Genomic DNA, 20,023 nt, shown 5'->3' with positions numbered 1-20,023 from the left:
GGCGGTCTCCGTTATTCAAGCCGTCGTGAGGCAGGAAATTTCAAAGCTCGGTTTTCCTGTGGCCTGCTCTGTCTCCCGACCTTCTCCAGACCAATGACAACAAATGCACTACGCCATGACTCACATTTTCTTCAGCGATCCCGTATTCCGGCGTATTGTAGAACTGCATATGACAAGCCGATCTGCTTCCGCTGCCACTGAGTTGGCCATATCTCCCGCTGCAGCCGCTGCATTTGGATGCCCTCGAACTGCAGCCATTTTACCTCTTCTCGCCCATACGAGGACTCCCGTCGGTGTTCACCCAGTCATGTGTACCCTTCTTCCGACGTCCCTAACAGCCTTTCCACCACTCGTTCGCCATCACCTCAACGCCGCCATTCCCCACCGCCCCAACCACGCCGCTATCCGTCGCCGGTCAGCTATGGATGCTCTCGGACGGAAAACTAGATCATGCAGCTCCGGGAGGTAGTGCTGCATCACTTGCGACTGCTCCAAATCCTCCATTGACGCTCCTCACTAATACGAACTTGATTGAGCTGTATCTTGACGGTATTTCTTTGACGGCATGAATTAATACCTAAGCTCAAGTGTCCATAATGAGTGCTCATCTGTGTCGCCTGCTCAAAAAAGTCCTCACGCCGGCAGCAACTAAAGCCCTCCGAGTCGCTGATGGTGAAACTGTGGCCATCACAGGAATGTGTACCGCTCGTGTTAGTATTGGCGGCCACCATGTCTCCGTTTTCTTTCCGGTACTTAAAAATTGACCTCACGACCTAATCTTCGGCATGGGTTTCCTATCAACGTATTCTGCCCTGATTTATTGTGCCACTGGTACTCTCTGCCTAGAACTTCCTCTTCTCCCGGATTCTCACCCTGAACTCCCGAACAGCCTGTGCACCATTGACGTCTTCCGAATACCGCCTAAAACTCTCACATTTGTCGAATTGGCAACACCCTCTCCCGTGCTCGACGGTGATTATAATGTGACGCCGATTCCTGTATTTTCCTGGCGCGTGACAATACTGTCGCACACTCCATCGTAACCATGACCTTTAACCAAACATATTCACCTGTTATCCATTTCGGTTTCATAAAACAAGTGCTACCTCAAGGAATTTCGGTCGCCACGCTAAGCCCCTAATTGACGACCGCGTCACCTGTTTTACGGCAGGCGTATGTCCCGAGCACCCACATCACTCGCAGGATGCCACGTGCCTCGATGCGACCTTACGCTCCATGATCGCCCCGGACCTCAAACTTGAGGAGTCAGCCACTCTATGCAGCATTCTGGCTTCATACCGTGAGATATTTGACATCGACAGCCATCCACTCGGGCAGACTTCACTCGTCAAGCACCGCATTAACACAGGTGATTCTCATCCCATTTATCGGCGACCATACCGAGTGTCTGCAACCGAGCGTAAAGTAATTCAACAATAAGTCCTCGAGATGTTAGCTAAAGGAATTGTTGAACCCTCTTCGAGCCCTTGGCCGTCCCCCGTTGTGCTCGTTAAAAAGAAAGACGGCACGTGGCGCTTTTGCGTTGATTAGCGCCATCTGAATAGAATCACGAAAAAGGACGTTTACCCTTTACTCTGTATCCATAACGCTCTCGTTTGTCTCCACGGCGCCCGCTATTTTTCTACAATTGACCTACGTTTCGGCTACTGGCGAATTGTTGTCGACAAAAAAGACCAAGAGAAGACTGCATTTGTAACTCCAGGTGGCCTGTATCAGTTCAAGTTTATGCCGTTTGGGCTATGCAACGCCCCAGCCACGTGCGAGCGCATGATGGACTCTCTGCTGCAAGGGTTCAAATGGCCAACATGTCTTTGTTATCTTGATGATGTCGTTGTATATTCCCCAACATTTGAGACCCACCTTCAGCGTTTGTCAGCTATTATCGACTAATTCCGCACTGCCGGCCTTCAATTAAACTTGTTGAAGTGCCCCTTCGGAAGCCGGCTAATTACAGTTTTGGGTCATCTTATCGACGCCTCTGGTGTTCAGCCGGACCACGAGAAAATTCGTGCAGTCACCAGTTTTCCTGTACCCCAGTCAGCCAAAAATGTCCGGAGTTTTGTAGGACTTTGCTCCTATTTTAGAAGGTTTGCGAAAGATTTTGCAACCATCGCTCGACCCCTCACAGAAATTCTGAAGAAAAACGTCACATTTACGTGGGGTACCGACCAAGCTGCTCCTTGTTCTCACCTAATCACTCTACTGAAGACTCCACCTATATTGGCTCACTTTGACCCATTCGATCCGACGGAAGTTCGAATTGACGCTAGTGGTCACAGAATCGGAGCCATCTTAGCCCAACGCCAACGGGGACATGACTGAGTTGTCGCCTACGCTAGCCGCCTCCTCACAGCTGCTGAGCGCAACTATTCCATTACAGAGCGTGAATGTCTTGCTCTTGTTTGGGCAGTCTCAAAGTTCCACTCATATTTATATGGCACTAATTTCTCTTTGATAACTGTCAATCATGCGCTATGTTGGCTTACGCCACTGAAGGATCCCACTGGCCGGCTCCGGCGCTGGGCTCTGTGACTCCAAGAGTATACCTACACGGTGATGTACAAGTCCGGACGCCTACATGAGGATGCAGACTGCCTGTCCCGCTACCCGGTTGCTGAGTCGAGCACTATGCCTGACACCGACAGAGTTCACTCGTCGACAGACTTCATGCGTGCCTTGTGTTTTTTCCCTTTCGCAAATGACATGCATCGGTGACGAGCAGCGCCATGATGCGTCCTTGCGTGCTATTATTGAGCGCCTCGAATCACCATCTTCCACTCAGTCCCATCACTCATTCGTGCTCCATGATGGTGTATTATACCGCCAAAGTTTTGAGCAGGATGGGCCGGCCCTACTGCTTGTCATTCCGAAACACCTTCGCTCGGAAGTTCTACGTGAAATTCATGACCTTCCGAGTGCTGGTCACCTTGGTGTGTCACGCACTTATGACTGAATACGCTGACGCTTCTTTTGGCCAGGGCTCGCACGCTCAGTCAGAAGATACGTTGCGGCTTGTGAAAAATGTCAGCGCCACAAAACACCATCGACACTTCCCGCCAGATGCCTTCAACCACTTGATATTTTGTCAGAACCGTTTTTACGCGTTGGCTTGGACCTACTCAGCCCTTCCCCCATGTCTTCCTTGGGTAACAAGTGGATAGCCGTGCCCACTGACTACGCCATGCGTTATGCCATCACACGAGCACTTCCAACAATCTGCGCCACAGATGTTGCCAACTTCCTCCTCAAGGACGTGATTTTGCAACACGGAGCCCCACGGCAGCTGCTTACAGACCGTGGCCGCACCTTTTTGTCGAAGGTCATAGCCGACATCTTGTAGTCCTGTAAAACGAGACACAAGCTGACTACGTCATACCATCCGCCAACCAATGGACTCATGGAGCATGTAAGTTGAGCTCTTATACAAACATGCTCGCTAAGTATGTTTCTACCAACCACACCGACTGCGTTCTCGCGTTGCCGTACGTCACATTTGCCTATAATTCTTCGCGTCATGACACTGCCGGTTACTCTCCATTATTTCTGCTGTTTGGCCGAGAACCAACATTGCCTCTAGACACCGTCATACTGTCCCTTAGAGTACTCGCCAGTGAATTTGCCATGGACGCTATCAATCGGGCCGCTCACGCACGTGAAATCTCCCGCACTCGCCTTCTGACCTCTCAAGAGAAGCAACGGCGCTTGTATGACCAACAACACCATGACGTACACTTTCTGCCCAGTTCTTTGATCCTGATCTGGTCTCCGACCCGTCAAGTTGGCTTGTCAGAAAAACTGCTTACTCGCTACACAGGCCCATACCGAGTCCTTTGTGTGGTTACTCCTGTAACATATAAAATCGGTCCTGCCACCCCGTCGCCTTCATGTGCCAAACAGGATACCGATATTGTACATGTTGCGTGCTTGAAGCCCTACAATGCTCCTAGTGACGTTGACATTTAGAAGCGCCGAGACGGAGCTTGTGCCGCCGGGGGTTATGCTACAGGCGTGTATATTGATGTTCTAGGGAGCGACGCGCGTGTGTGCCTGACGAGGAAGACGAACATTTGTCTCCGCTCGATCGCAAGTGAGCCAGTCACGCCATTACCGCTCGTTTTGAATATATCTAATCCCCAGCCTCAGCGATACGCGTCTCTTCTTTTCTGTAACAATATGTTGAAGTAATTTTGCACACGTTCATAGTGTCATGCAAATTATCTCTTCTCTTAACAAATATATAGAGGGCCACCTAATTAGGGTATTGCTACCGGTTTTTTAATGAAGCTTCTTTTAAAAACAGACGGAAGATGACTCATGTGCTCACACAATATATTTTAGCACAGCTTATGCAGTGCGGCATTGAGCAAGCTCCAGCGGGTAGCTTGTCTATTGCTTTGTAGCAATATTCAGTATTGCACTTGGGTTCACGACCCTTTATGGTTGCCTGAGGCCCAAAAGACGTGCTTCTAGCTGTGACCGGGTTTATCCAGCCCCACTTTCTTAAAGAAAAGCGACTTCTCCCCGCGTTTGCGCCCATTTCTTCATGTGATTATTTCTTTGCCGATACGAGTCTTTTAGGGGGAGGCTCCTTAAATTGTGAGTCGTGTCCCTCAAAATAGCATGGTGTAGTAGTAGCCATGGTGCACTTCTAGTTAGTTTTATGAATCGCTGTCTAGATGGCTTTGCGTGTACAGGTGCCAATAACCACACATGAATTAGCTCACCGAGCGTGTGAATAATAGTATGGATCGGCTTTCAAAAAGAAGACACGAGACATAATATTTCCGTGTCAAACCTTAAATACATTCGATTACTGCAAAAAGATACTTCAAATATGCCATTGAAGCGAGTCTACAGCTGAACTGCATCAATGTCGAATAATGCTATTGTACCGACCGTCAAGGACGGGAACGATCCCGAAGTTGTAATGCACCTTCAGCGTATCGATAGATCGCCCAGTCACGAAATACCTGTTAATTATTGGCTGCTCTACATTCTTCGACGAGACTTCATGGAATACCAGTTAAGTGAGTGTTCTGGTCTTTAGGCCGATGCGTTAAGGGTGCCGTGGAGACGGTGAAGCCGCACACTGGCCACTTTCTTCCCCTGTTCATAAGGTACAACATGCTGATGATGCAGCTGAATTGGACAGCTGGGGTACCAATCGTTTTGCGAAATATCCTACAGAAGATTTGAAACTGGCCTTGTGCTTTCTCTAAAGGCACCAGGCTGTTGCCCTCCACAGGACTCATAGCGGAGGCGAAATGCACGTCAACACAGACCTCTCGATGGCACAGGCTCGAGCTTCTCAGAAGCATAAGCACATGCACGTCCGGTTATTTACGTGCCTGGATCACGTTTATTCAAACAACCGGGTGAGTTCAGGGCAACTTTTTACCCAGAGACACTCCAAGTTTGTCACTCCTGCTTCCTTTGCACAAAGGACTTCAGGCGTGCAACGTGTGAAAGGTCCCGATTCAGTGTCTGACTACACCACCTCCATCTATAGACAAAGTTTTCTAATTCGTCTGTTGCCTAAATGAGAACCTCGTGGCTTCTTACTTCAGAACATGCGTTTTCTCAATTATCATTGACGTCGACTACTTGCTGTGAGGCGTGCAATAATGCAGCTGACCTTTATAAGGTCAAGCATAAACAAATAATGACTATGAATAGTACACAATCAGCTTTTCGGGCAATCTACGTTTGTCTCTATAAGGTCGCAGCCAAATTAGGTCACTGGCGAGAAACCGTTTCATATAGTTATGAGTTATGTATATGGCTACATAAGCTGCCCGAATGGTCGAAATCTGAATGGCAACATCACTAAAAAAGCACCAGAAAGGCACGTACAAAATCCTACCTGAACACGTGTCCATACTCTTTCGCCCACTTGAGGCAAATTGTTCGGTGGAAGTCTGGGCGAAAGAACTCAACGTGTCCTCGGTAACTGCTCGCTGGCGGCATAGGGGGCAGCCTACTTCCAGGAGGTGCACGCCTTCGCAGAAGCCACTCGCTCAGAAAGTTATACACCATCCACAGAATAGAAGCAATGATAGGAAGTATTATCATGGTGACGCTAACTTTTGATGAACCTGCGTCTTTCGAAAAAAAAACGGACGTCAAGACCGATCTTTTTACACGTCAACTGCAGTGACTTTTTGAAGTCAGTGAATCCCTATATATTTCGCTGCATACCTTGCTCTATACGTTTCCGTCATTTGCATTTGCGCCCAATTAGAGAGTAGTGTGTTACGCAGATTTGTCACATGTGAATTTTAAATATTACCCTATTTTTCCGAACCGGCTGTTCACAATTAACGACGACATGGTAAGTGTGACATGCGGCAAAGCGATGGAAGTGACGGAACCTAGGTGTGACCGCACTGTTTGCTGTCCACCAGTGCGTGTGGTTGGCCATCGCTTAGTTGGTTCCGGGAGCGTTTCCAATTCGTTGTCGGCATTCGTGTGATGAGAAGCAAGTGTTGCTGCGGTGTGGTTGCACATGATTCACTGTATGTAGCTAGGACAACCACTGGAGAGGCCAGCGCTGCTGTCACTGTGACGTGGTAAACGACATCACGTGACTCAGCTATGCCGTCGTCAGTGCAGCCTGTTTGCTTTCAATCCCGAAAGAGTTCATTTTATAGCGCACAGGTGTCCTTACAACTAGATGGCATAGTGCTGGACGCATTCCAGTCGGCCTTAGTTGTGAAAGAATCTTTCCGAAACGTCTCGGCAGCTTTTTAATTGATTATGAGACCTCATTGGCGAAACAACTGAGCTTTCATCCTCAGATGCTCTGCCCACTCAGCAGTCACCCTTTTTTTCTTCTTGTAAACGTTCGTGCGTACGCAAAAGATTTGTTTTCGGAATTGTAGTTAAAGTGTCCTGCAAGCGTGGTGATGTACATTGTGGATCTGCACGCATCAAAATCTAATTACCTTTATTTGCACCAGGCTTGAAAGAACAATTCCCGAAGCGTGCGATCACGCAACCATTATGTTTGACCCATGTATGGGCAATTGCACGCATTGTGAGGTCTCTTCTCACTCCCTTGTGTGAGTTTCTATGCATACCCTAAGGCAGAGAAGCTGTGGGGTCCCTGTTCGATAAAGCCGAAATTGGGGAAGCAGCCTCGCACGCAGTATCTCTTGTGCAAGCACTTTCACGAAAAAGATTTCGCGAACTGCGTTGAGGCTTGAATCTTTGGTTAGTATACACCATGAAACTTCTCGGGAATGTAGACGTAGGCATTTGCTATGTTTATTCACGCCATTCCAACAGGCTTTTTCCAGATGCCTATAGCTCAAAAGAAGCGAGAATCAATTTGTCCTGACGCTGTTATTTTGCGTCGCATATTAGGACGGCCCTCCTTCTGTTAGCAGCCATTATCTGTTGAGCAACTGGTAGCGAATCGGTTCATGCCAGAGACCGGCGGAGTCACTGATGACAAGACACGGTGATTCGAGTTAGCGATGCGTGCAAGTTGTGCAACGTTCTCACATCACACCGCATCAGGGAATACACCCGGTGCCGAGAAGCACATGTACACGTGTAGTGAAAGCATATATTTTGCAAACAAAAAGATATGCGGGTGAAGTCCCTCTTATTGAAATATATTTGTTATAAGTTATCGTCCAGAGCAATTCTGGTGAAAGTAGCAGGCCACACATACCACGGTTGTTCTGAACAGTGTGGCATATGTCGGCAATAAAAGCTTAATATACCCTTATGAAAGTTCATGTGGTCTTAATAGCTATTGTCAAAGCATCGCTTGCCTTCGGCCACTTGAAAACACTGAAAACTTGGTATTGTCGTGAGTCGTGCGCGGCAGTCTACACAGATGAAACGTTACCTCTCCGCCGTGTCCACGGCGCCATGCGAATGTGCTCCTTCGAAGGTGCACGACGCGGTGTCGACCACACGTTGGCTCGCTAAAATCTTTGTTGGCTAGGACTCTGGTTGTTTTAGCGGGTCATACAAACAGAAGCAACGCTTCTAAAGCGAGAACTGCAACGGCTAAACAGCACAGGAGTTGTCGACCACTGCGCACAGTCGGTATCAGGTTGTGCCTTTTTAAACGTCCCCGAAGGATTTCTGTAGATGGCTACACGGAATGTTCTCGCCGCCAATATTGCCTGAACAGTCACTAAACACTCGGAACTAACAAACAGCTCCGGTCTTGATATTGGAATGTTTAAGCCAGCAGTGCCGCTTCATCAAAGAGAAACTGTAGTAATTATAACGGCTGAAGAGTGTACCTGCCTCAATATGGCAATGTTCAAAGTATTCACATTACAGTACAGAAACAATTTTCGTAAAGTATACAGGGCTCACCACGGCCTAGCCTAGCACTTCCTGAAAAAAGGTGGCTCATACTTAACATACATTAACTTCTTTCGGCTCTTCTAGCACGATTTTAAATATTGGTGTAGCCACATCAATGCACTGTTTCCATGAAATTACAAAAAGGTTTAGTTTTTCTGGAAACATATCAGCGATATTAATTTACATGATCACGGCCCTAGAAAGTTGAGATGCCTGGACAGGTGCAATGCTCAACCAGGCAAGCAAATAACTAATTGGGTGTTCTACTTCATCAAGGAGTAACCACGATTTTAGCGGGCTTTCTTATGCGTCCCATTCGCCGCTATTGTTAGAAAATTTTACTTCAGCGAACAGAAAAAAATACCGCAAAAAACACGTAAGAGGGAGCAAGAGTGCGCATGCGCTGAAAGCAAGATAAAAGAGTGCGATTGCGCTCGCTAGTTCTCGGCACTTACGTAGCACTCGCTACGGCCGCTGAAAATCTTACTGACCAAGCTCTCGCGAAATTTTGACCTGCCGAGACCAAAACAGACTGTCCGCGTGCAATACCAGCGTGGTGGTCGTGGCAGCTAATGAAGTCGGTGTGAATATCGCCGTTGCCCTTCATTTGTAGTTTAACTAACTAAACTGAAGTCATACGATGAGTATCCGCATTAAATTGTTACAGCTGCTGAGCTGGAGCAAATAATAGGACGACCGGACATCAGTTACAAAGAAGCAGGAACGTGGTGTTGATGTGAAGCACTGCGACGATTGTGTGGATTGAGTACATGGCATCATGAGTATGACCCATTTGAACAGTGGTGGTGGCTTCGTGTGTTTCACCAGCAGATGTCTGAATGATCACGTGCAAAACAAGGCGAAATGTTAGAAAGTAAAGGTACAATTCCAGAGCCATCTGGATGCACAACTGTGTTGTAACAAGCTCAGGTGACTTTTCCCGCACACAAATAGCACACACGGCTCCCTCATCATTTTGTAAGCCCCTTTCATGGCATGTGAAAAAGGGCGCGAAAACACAGCGGCACCAATAGAGGTAACATTGTATTTAGCGCTTAGAAATCCCTGTCCGGCGCTCCTTTTTCCTTCATCTTACAAAATTTTCTTTAGACATGCGACAAACAGTAAATTATGATTTGGCAGAAAGCGCTTTTTGTTATCTCTCTGTCACTAGGGCTGCTAGTTCACCTAGCCGGAACTCACCAAACCACCACAAGCCGTCGTAAAAGCTCGAGCTTCTCTCATGCCTTGACGTCTGCGTTGCGGTGACACACAAGTGAAGCCATAACAGTTATTACAGCTTGTTGCTTCTCCGCAAGATGGCGGGAAACAAAATTGAAATGTAAGCTTGTTGGTACTAAGGTGCAGCACAGTTTTCAGACAGGTGTTTAGCACGGTGAACTAGTGCTGTTGGAGGCAGCCTGAGATGGAACATACTCAACGCGCAGTGAGTTGCGGACGAAGAGCTTTTGCGCGCATAAAACTAAAATTATGTACTTTCCGACACTCCCGAGGAGATGGTTATTCACAGACACGTTACGGTTGTTGCGATGGTATTATCTTTTCTCCTAGAGCGTGCTCCGCTCCGCTTTTGCACCTTTCATACTTCGGGCACACCATACCGGCATGCTTTTGACGATTACCAGTTTTTCTCCACGTCTACGTCGCACGAAGAGAGTACGCCTCGGCGAGGTTTTTTGTTTCAGTGTTGCACGTTTTTGCCGATGTAAGCTTATTGACAAGTTTTCCGCGTATGTCGCTGGCCTGGAAGGCATTTTTTAAACCTTTACTACAGAACCGGAAATGCACCACACGCGACTAGGTCAAGTGTAAGAAGCTTATAGAAAAGAAACATTTTTAATGATTTTTTGTCGTTATTTTGCTTTTCCAAAAACATTCCTGGGCAACTCAACTTATAAAGGTGTGTACCTGTCAGCCATATCCTTATTACCGATGCTATGAATACAAATTTTCAAGCCCTAAAAATGGTGCCGTAGGCAGTCGCACACTTTTCGCATAAATAGGAGAACGCTCCCAAAAGGGCTAAAGGTATGTGAGAATTCGTTGTACGTTCACGACGAACAGTGGTAAATTAGTATCCATTCTGATGAGACTTTCCTGTTTGTAATCAAGGTACCAAATTTACGGCAGCAGTATGCAGCAGCCTTCAGCGTTCAAAACGTCTCACAATCAGCGCTCATTTACTGGCTTGTTGATGGTATAGGAGTGTACTAGCCTTTACCTCATCATAATTTCACGTTGAAAGTGTTTTGGGTCATCACTGCTGTGAATTTTAAATTATCTTTTCCCCATCGTAAGAAGCACGCTTCTTACTAAAAATGTAAGCACTTCGCTAGGGCTAAAGCACATAATTTCACCGATTCAACACCCTATAGACTCCACGCCGTGGTGAGGGCTCCCGAAATTTTGTCCACTTCTGTGTTTCTACCAGCTTGTCTCTCATATTATCTCTCTATCAACGAACAGTGCACAGGTTTCAAACCCCCCCCCCCCCCCCTTTGTAAAAAATGACATCTGCGCCCGGCGTAAAACGCGAGGCCTCCGCAGCAGCAAGGCCGTGCTGTTACTACTGCGCCACAACGGTGTATACGTTTCTCTTTCGCTCAGAGATTTGCGCTGCCAGTACTGGATCCTTAAGATGCCTCCAGTAATATTATAAGAATACACGCCACACTGAGTACAAGGCTCACGTTTTTCATTTGCAACCAGATCGAGTTCACTTTTCGCAAGAGTCACATTAGTGACAGTTTTCTAAACTGAGACAACTAGGATTCTTGCTTTCCCCCTGCATTATGTAAAAAGAACGTCGTCCATGGTATATACGCCCTGTTCAGCATTGTTTCGGAGCCCCGCAGCGGTGTTCTAGTCGCTAAGGTACTGGGCTTCTAACCCGCAGGTCGCGGGTTCGAATCCCGGCTGCGGCGGCTGCATATTCGATGGAAGCGGAAATGTCCCGTGTGGCCCGTGTGGCCAGATTTGGATGCACCTTAAAGAACGCCAGGTGGTCGAAATTTCCGGAGCCCTCCACTACGGCATCTCTCCTAATCATGTGCTGGCTTTAGGACGTTGAAACCCCACATATGAATCAATAAATCAAAGCCTTGTTTCGGAGCGTCACCTTTCATCTTTGCCGTTGTGCGTTCTACGTCATTACCACACTGCAGGCGTCCTGTCTAGCCAAGTAGCCGTTCGCCAAGTCCTAGGGCCCCTTCAAAAGGCACTGTATGCGACATTCCACTCACATGCTACCTCGATTTGTTTTCTTCGACCTCAGCTCTTTTGTGCCTGTGAAAAAAAGTGCCGCCATATCCACGAAGTGGATGATGATGAGTGGGCGAAGCTCCGGAGGTAAACCTGGTAAACCATGAATCCTCTGTACATTTTGCCCACTCGATTTTATTACATCGCTCCCCCTAGCGTACGTCGCCGCACTAAATCGAACGATTGCCTTCAACCAATGACACGCGCCATATGTGACATCATTCCTATTTTATAAGATCTCGCGTCTTTCATCAACTACAAGTACCGCTTTCTAGTTTATAACATCTTGCATCTTTTCATCATCATCTACAAGTACCACCATCTAGTAAACACTACAAGAACTAAACGAGAGGTGGCTACATACAGGAGACGGTACCGCCATCTAGTGAACACTGCAAGAACTAAACTAGAGGTGGCTACATACAGGGGACGGTACCGCCATCTAGTGAACACTGCAAGAACTAAACTAGAGGTGGCTACATACAGGGGACGCACAGCCCACGCCCTAAGGAGCTTCGCCCCTAAAAGCGCCTCACCTCTTGCCGTTGCCGAAGAGCGAATCAGAGTAATATGGGACAGTTTTGGACTCTCGTCATTGCAGCAATTTGCCTGTCTTCTTGTCTAACTGCCTTGGATAGGCATTCTCAGTTGTCTCTACGAGAAGTCATGGGTGTCGTGCAAAAGTCGCCCAGTCAAAACATTATTTGCTGCATTCTCAGAGAAAAAAGTCAGTTGAGTTTGTGTGCCAGAATATTGAGGTACCGTTTCATGTCCTCACGCAGTGTCGAGACTGGAAGCAGGGATGCTACTCGCTGTTATTGATGTGGCCTGAAATGGTTGATGATTATTTGTGGTGTTTAACGTCCCAAAACCACCATATGATTACAAGAGATGCCATAGGGGAGCGCTCGGGAAATTTCGACCATCCGGGGTTTTTCAACGTGCACCCAAATCTGAGCATACGGGCCTACAACATTTCCGCGTCTATCGGAAATGCAGCCGCCGCAGCCGAGATTCGAAACCGCGACCTGCGGGTCAGCAGCCGTGTACCTTAGCCACTAGACCACCGCGGCGGGGCTGTCTTCTTGTGTGTCGTCCATTTTGCACTCAAATATATTCTGGAATGCCCAGCAAATGGCCGACGCGTTCTTTGACAATTTGTCATTTTCTGCTAGCCATTTTATAGAATCGTGGAAATAGTTAAAAAAGAGCTATCTCCTAATGAATCGATTGTAGAAAAAAATTTAAATTTCCCAGGTGCCAGTGAAGTTACACGGATTGATCGCTCGTTTCCAGCACTATTTCTCTATTTTTGTAGCTGTGAGCCTGCTGAAAGCTAGATGTGCGGCGGCTACAAGTGGGAAAGAAGATGCTTGCCTTCATCAGCGCGTGTCACTGCATGGAAAACATTCTGTCGTCGAACGTGGCGCTTACTTTCAGTGTGATTGAGAGCAATTGCATGGCCATGAGGTGGTATTTTGTTGCGATGACAGTAACTACTTGTTTCACGGTGCATGGTCATTTCGACCTATGGCATCATTTCGCGATAAAAGAGGCTAATACTTGTAGCTCAATTTTGTAAATACTTGCAAACCCTGGGCTGCGTGCCACACCTTAATGTTTGGGTATCGTGTTCTCCAAAGACTCAATCGCTATTCCGGAGCGTTTTATCACATTGCTAAAAATTGTTCCAAGGTCCGCTTAGGTTAACAGGACATTTTGTAGCTTTGAAAAAAAAAGTTGCTCTGCTTTGAGACGATTACCGATCAATAAACAACCCACATATGTGTGTATATATAGATGCCTTGAACTGTGATCGGCTAAAACGGTGCAATGATTTTGCATCCTTGACCTCCAATCAGGATGAGAAAAAAGTCTAATCAATGCGGTTGACAAAAATTAAACTGTGTTTTCTATGCCCACTGAGCTAAGTGTAAATACCTCTGCCTCTGTAATGCTTGAGCTGCATCGCAGCACAAGCCTGATATCGTTCTAGACCCCAGGAGCGTAGATAGTTTTATCTGCACCAACGAGATCTCCTTTCTTCTACAGCTTAAGCACATATCTCCAGAAATTAGATTTTCTTCCATAATTTATGCTAAAGCCTGTTAGAGCTACAGCCTAAGTGGCCGTACATGTAAATACACGTAATAAAGTGAGTGAAGAGAGATCAGAACACGCACGAGGAGATAACTAGAAACACAATAGGAACATGGAAGGCAACTATACCCCAGCAACAACGTTTCAAGATTTCAATATTGTTGACATACACCGACAGGTAACAAATTCTTATGTTTAATCACATGGTGGAAAAACTAACTTTGAAAGCACAAGCGCGTGAATTGAGGGGTCTGAATTTTTAGGCTTGATCAGCTCTAGTTATTGTTAGATAAGCAGGCATTAAAGGTAGGGATCGATGAGGTACTCGACGAAGCTGTAGGATGCTGTAACCAAAAAAAAAAAACTACCGGTATCATTCCGAAAGATTTATTTCACTCTGCTGCTGGTCGAATTGAATAAGCTGCAGCCTAAAAACAATAGCATAAACTTCTCACTGCTCATACGGCTTCCTTACCAACGAACCATATTCGAAAATTTCTTAGGGGCTATCTATTTATTTATCTCGCTTTCTTGCTTTCGAGGTCTTTATAATATTTACTTCTCATTTATATCTCTATTTCTGTGCAATTACTGCATTCTCTCTATGTGCTGCTATTTGTTCCACGTTTTCTCTTTGCACTACACTCTTTTTCGCTTTTTCTTGCTTGTAGCGATGCATTCAAATCCTCTCCCTACGTGCCTCTTCTACAAGTGTGCCTGGGTAGCCCATTGGGTTTGACTCTCACCTTCATGAAATCGGTACCAATGTTCTAATGTCTTTTTGTCAAGGTTTTTATAATTTTTTCGTCGTTTTTTATTGTTTTTTCTCCGCTACACTTCTCTTTTCCGCCTCCTTTCCTTCCCTCAACGCTTTGCTAGGCGATGCAATGTGACGTCATCACTCGGCGAGGTCTTTCCGCACACACTGAACGGCCTAAAGTTCGCCACAAACAGATTTGCTGCTAACATATATGTCCATCGTATTTAACTTGTGAGCGCTCCAAGAACTGCCAGGTAAATGTCGCAATGTAGGTTTGCGCTCACTCGATGGAACTTAAACTTTGTCTGGAGGGATCCAACTTTCCGAATTTCAGTGTTCTTGAAATTCGCAGAACTTCTTTTTCGCGATTGAGTTTTTTGGAGTAAGTTTCCCGTTTACGCAGTTCATTTCTGATAAATTTCCAATCTTCTGAACTCTGGTGTTTGATTTCACAATATTTAAGCAATGTGTTGATATTAATACGTGGTACAAGCGTACATTACTATCAGGCGTCAGAACATGTAATTATTATGAATTGATCGTTTAACGCGTGTCTGCCACTAAAAAAGGCACACTCGTTACTGCGCCTGTTTCCTTATGGCGACGTAGTGGGTGGATAGCAAGCTTGAAATTTGACGCACACCACGGCCACTTGTTTAAAGCATGCTATTTATTACAGGGAATGTCACGATATACAAGAGCTGCATTGTCACAAGCCATTGAACTCGGTACAAACAAGGGACAGGATGTTGCTGTCGCGTTCAACGCACAATAGAGAAGCATACGGATCCCACACTTTTTCTTCATTTGCTTTTTGATTACCTTGTTCATAAGGTACAACGTGTACCTTCGGAGGGCAGGAGCTTCACAAGCTGCTTCATAACCTTTTCTCCTCGCCACTCTTACCTTTTCGATATAGAAAGGCCCATCTTTACAAGATTGTTTTGAGTACTCTGAACTTCAGATAAAATTTCATGCGAACATGCAAACTTGTGAACTTTCCAAGTGTAGTACAAATGTTTCAAATGAACGAAAACACGGACACGTATAGAAACGCTAATAATTGAATAAAAAACACATACCTTTCTCGTATTACAATAATACAGTTTCTTACCATAGATGCGATCACAATATACGGTGTTGCTACCCCTTATGAATGTGCGCTGCAATTGAATGATAATTTTCAGCTTTGAAAATTCCTTTGAACATTGAAAATGCCCAGTCAAGATAAGATTTCATTGGAATATTTCAGTTTGCCGAAACATTCGCCAGATGGCACGTACTTTGGGAACCAATCTTACGCGAAGAATGCACATGGGAGGTAATTTCGTAACTTTTCTAGGACAAAATGTCATGAAGTGGCGCTAAAGGTACAAGTACACGAACAGGCATATGTTAAAAATTGCTTAAGTTTCACATAACATGTTTAAAGCTGCGGAACGATTCGAACAGCAACATGAATATAAAAGCAGCAGAAGTGGTAAGCGGGAGTTAGGCGCTGGTGCTCGCGAGGATGGTAGCCCTGGACGCTGCTACATAAATAAACTTCAGCGGTGGCACCTAACTTCAATTATTATTAACCCAGAGTGACAGAAATATCGTAGTAGGAATTCTTATTTTTATGCACATTTGTTTAAGTTCAACTATATTTGATTTGCGGCCAAAAGCCCCGCCGCGGTGGTCTAGTGGCTAAGGTACTCGGCTGCTGACCCGCAGGGCGAGGGTTCGAATCCCGGCTGCGGCGGCTGCATTTGCGATGGAGGCGGAAATGTTGTAGGCCCGTGTGCTCAGATTTGGGTGCACGTTAAAGAACCCCAGGTGGTCTAAATTTCCGGAGCCCTCCACTATGGCGTCTCTCATAATCATATAGTGGTTTTGGGACGTTAAACCCCACATATCAATCAATCAATCAATTTGCGGCCAAAAACACTGTCAGCAATGATCGGCGCAGATCACGCTTCATGAAGTGTTAAAAAAAACTTCACGATTGTGGCACGTCTTTTTGCTATGATTACATGCGGGACACAAATATTCAAGCTTGTTGCAGAGATTATGCGACCATAATCAATAAGACTTGAAAGTTCGACGCCTTATGTATTACAGAAGGCGCATCCCAATGATGACCAGCAGATCGATGGCCAACGCTCTCTTCACCACTGGAAGTGCCCAGGGTGTATTACTGTATTATGACTTCCCATGTCCCGGCCATCACTCAAACGATATGAAGTTTCTTCTTGGATATACAGTCTGCTGCCTTCGTCGACGTCGCGGCCACATGACAATATGTATTTTATATAAAATTGGATAGCCAGTATTGTCCCCACAATAGAAGTTTCACGAACGTTGGGGTCCATTTGTTGAGTAGTTCTTATCCCAGGCATGACTCTCTGGTAGAATACGTGATTGCCGCGCTGAATAATAGGGTTCGATTCATGATGGCACCTTGACATTCATTCTATACATTCAGGGTGGAACGCTGCCAGTTTGAGCTTTTTCTTAACGCCCACGCGTTACACTTACCCATTTGTGTTCCCCTCGATCTTGGGTAGATGTCAAGTTTTGATCACATGTGTCACATGCTGAAATACCTGTGGCACATACCTACGGGCAAGGGTGTGGCGACAGACACGGCGGGATTTAGATTTTATTCATGCCATACCAGCGAGTGGTCTTCACCAAACCATCTTGCCCTCCCTTACTAATTTCGGTGATCACGAGAGCACCCAGACGTAGGCGGCTATATCAATAGATACGTAAATAGATGTTCAAAGTGCCAGCAGTACGCAAAGAAATGCTTTCCTTTTAAAATTACACTGGTTAGCCTTGGTTAACTTTTTAATTTATACAAAACATAGAGCTCTACTACGATATAGCAAACTGGAATTGTCATAATCTAGATAGCGTGACCCTTTGATGAGCAATGTTTCGCAAGACAGTGGAAGGACAAAATCTGTTGAGACAAGGGCCATCACCGTGGCTATTGGCTACCCTCTTAAGGTACGTAAAAAATAACAAATGCCCAGTTTTCTCCGAGCTCGTGATGTGCCCTGCCAACATATTTATTAAACGACACAGAACATTTCGTCTTGCTCAGGATCCTAATGGGTCCCCTGCTTATGAAATATTCTTGCAATCTCACAATCTTTAGTTCCCGTAAAATGCTCTGAATTGAAATCCGTCGTCCATCTCATCAAGGAGCCTCATCACTCATTTCTCATAGGTACCTTTGGTGAACCTCAGAGGTATAATAAGTGTAATTAAAATACCAAAATGCTAACCACGAAAGCAACGATAATAGACGGAATATGCATAAGGAGCATTCAAAACACACCTGTACCACAGTAGTTTTGTCACAAGAGCAGGGCCCCGTTAGACTGGACTAGGCTGCGGTTTTCATGCCACCTAAAAAGCCTAAAAAATTATGAGTTATCGTCCGTTTCCTGTCACTGTGTTCCCTCACAAATACAGGCAAACGTATTTCCTTTGTGTCTATCTTTTGCACAGCTGTTAGGCACTGCCAGGTTTACTGGCGCATTAAGCATCCCTTGCGCAGGATATGACTGCAAGTGAAACTGTCTCTGATACCGTCGCCATAAAATTCAAATAACGAGCGCCTGTTTCGCTAACATCAATTACACTTTAGCGTAACGTCGAGTCAAATGTTATTGTGACGGTGCTACATCCCTATCGTAAAGAAACTGTCCAATCTAAGTTGATAAGAGTTCTTAATTACAGGAGATAAAAAAAATTGTAGTTAATACAGTACATCAAAACCGTTTTTTCACAAATACCGGGACTCTAGGGGAAATCATTGGCTAAAGGCTGTTAGAAAACAGTTAGTTTGTGCCGATGGCCAATTACGAGGCATACGTCGCGGTTCTATGAGAACATATAGCAGCATTACTAGAAGCTCAAAAAATTATTTATCAACACAAATTCAGATAAGATAAAATTACAATAAACATCAGGAAAAACAGTTTGATGGTATACGTCGCCAGCAAGAATGCCTCAGTATTGTTAAAGCACAACTGGTGAAGTAATATAGTAACGAAGAATCGTCCGCGTTTGAGAACTTTAATGATGCAGCATTTTCTTTTGGGTACCAGCTGTAACAAGTATATTACTGCGAAGCATACGTCCATCTTACACAAGTTACACAATGAAAGTTGAAGGCTGCAAGTAATGGCATATAACCGGGAAATGACTTAAACTTCAGCCGAAAGTTTGTGCGGGTGGAACCTAGAAAAAAAAGAACCGACTTGGTTCCTTCCTCAGAGGGGACTGGGACTACGTAGCAGCGGTGTCTTCAAAGCACTCTAGGGGCGGTTATTGACCCCGCCCCCCTTTTCTTTCGTTTTGCCGTGGAGCGCAGGGTTCCGACAAAGTGGTTGTCTTGGGCCACCGAACATGCTGAGACGTTGGAACACTGGATAATTATCGACGCAATGATGAAAGAGAGACTAACTGAACGAGAAGGTTACCTCCCAAGTCACGGCATATACAGCGAACGTCGCAAAACATCAACCGCTCTTTCGGAAGTCTTCCCTCAGTGTATGCACACAAGCTGTGCTCCACGGCAAAACAAGAGGGGGAAAGAAAAAGGGGGTAGGTGGTTGTGCACGTCTGTGACTTTTCGGCACTACCGTAGATTTCACCTTTTGATATTTACTTCCTGTTTTTCGTGTTTTTTGTTTTGTCTGTGCATATATTTTCACGCACTAAGGGCTGTAGAGACAAGCCAGGAAGAGCGAGGCAGAAAGATACGAGCGTGTATCGTGAACGATGAGCTGAAACACACTTCGTCTATGTCCTATTCACCTTTTTTTGGCTGGTCGCGGCTTGCCGGCTCAGAACTACAGGTGGCATTATTTTCTCCCCTATTAGAGCATCGACTGAATTCTCATACGCAAGAAGACATCCGGGTCCATAAGTAAAAAAAAAACAACCAAACGAACGGTACGTATAGTGCACAGGGCATATGCACGTTAAAAAAATACCTTCTGTGGCAGGAGATAAGAAAAAAAAGAATTAACACAGTTCTCAGTTTTTTGAAGACCCAACGAACTACGTCAAAAAAACAAAAACAAAATGTTTGCTGCTCGGGCCAGCAGGGCGAGTATCAACGCGTAAGATATAACTTTAGGCAGACGACGTGCACACTCTTTGTGTGTGGCGAGTGGCTCTGGGTCGTTACCGAGACTCCATGTAGGATAACTTAATAGTTGATCTCGTTCAACCGCCGTAATACTCTGTAAGGTCCGAAGTACTTGCTCCGGAGTTTTTTGCTGAGACCTCGCCGTCTAACAGGAGTCCAAACCCAAACTTGGTCGCCAATTTGATAAGTGACTTGTCGATGGTTGATATTGTACCTTCGCGCATCTTCACATTGCTGCGATCTTATGTGCACGCAAGCTAATCGACGTGCTTCTTCCGCACGCTGACTGTAACCCTCGACGTCAGGAGTTGACTGATCGTGGAGGTGGATGTCACAAGGAATCATGGCCTCTAGCATGGTTTGCACGTCTCGGC

General features: G+C 45.8%; 1 protein-coding gene across 1 annotated transcript in view; it reads right to left on the bottom strand.

Annotated features, from left to right (window-relative positions):
* The window catches only part of LOC119167649 (cytochrome P450 2U1), a 94,117-nt gene extending 76,254 nt beyond the window's left edge, over nucleotides 1–17,863 (bottom strand). Inside the window, exons 1-2 of the mRNA XM_037419164.2 lie at nucleotides 17,826–17,863; nucleotides 5,885–6,116 (exon numbers count right to left, since the gene is read on the bottom strand). Of these exons, the coding sequence (XP_037275061.2) occupies nucleotides 5,885–6,093 (209 nt within the window). The 5' untranslated portion in view covers nucleotides 6,094–6,116; nucleotides 17,826–17,863. The remainder of the gene's footprint in view (nucleotides 1–5,884; nucleotides 6,117–17,825) is intronic.
* Between the last annotated feature and the right edge of the window lie 2,160 nt (nucleotides 17,864–20,023).

This window comes from Rhipicephalus microplus, chromosome 6 (genome assembly GCF_043290135.1).
Source record: "Rhipicephalus microplus isolate Deutch F79 chromosome 6, USDA_Rmic, whole genome shotgun sequence".
NCBI lineage: Eukaryota > Metazoa > Arthropoda > Arachnida > Ixodida > Ixodidae > Rhipicephalus > Rhipicephalus microplus.
This window is presented reverse-complemented; position numbering and strand designations above follow the sequence as displayed.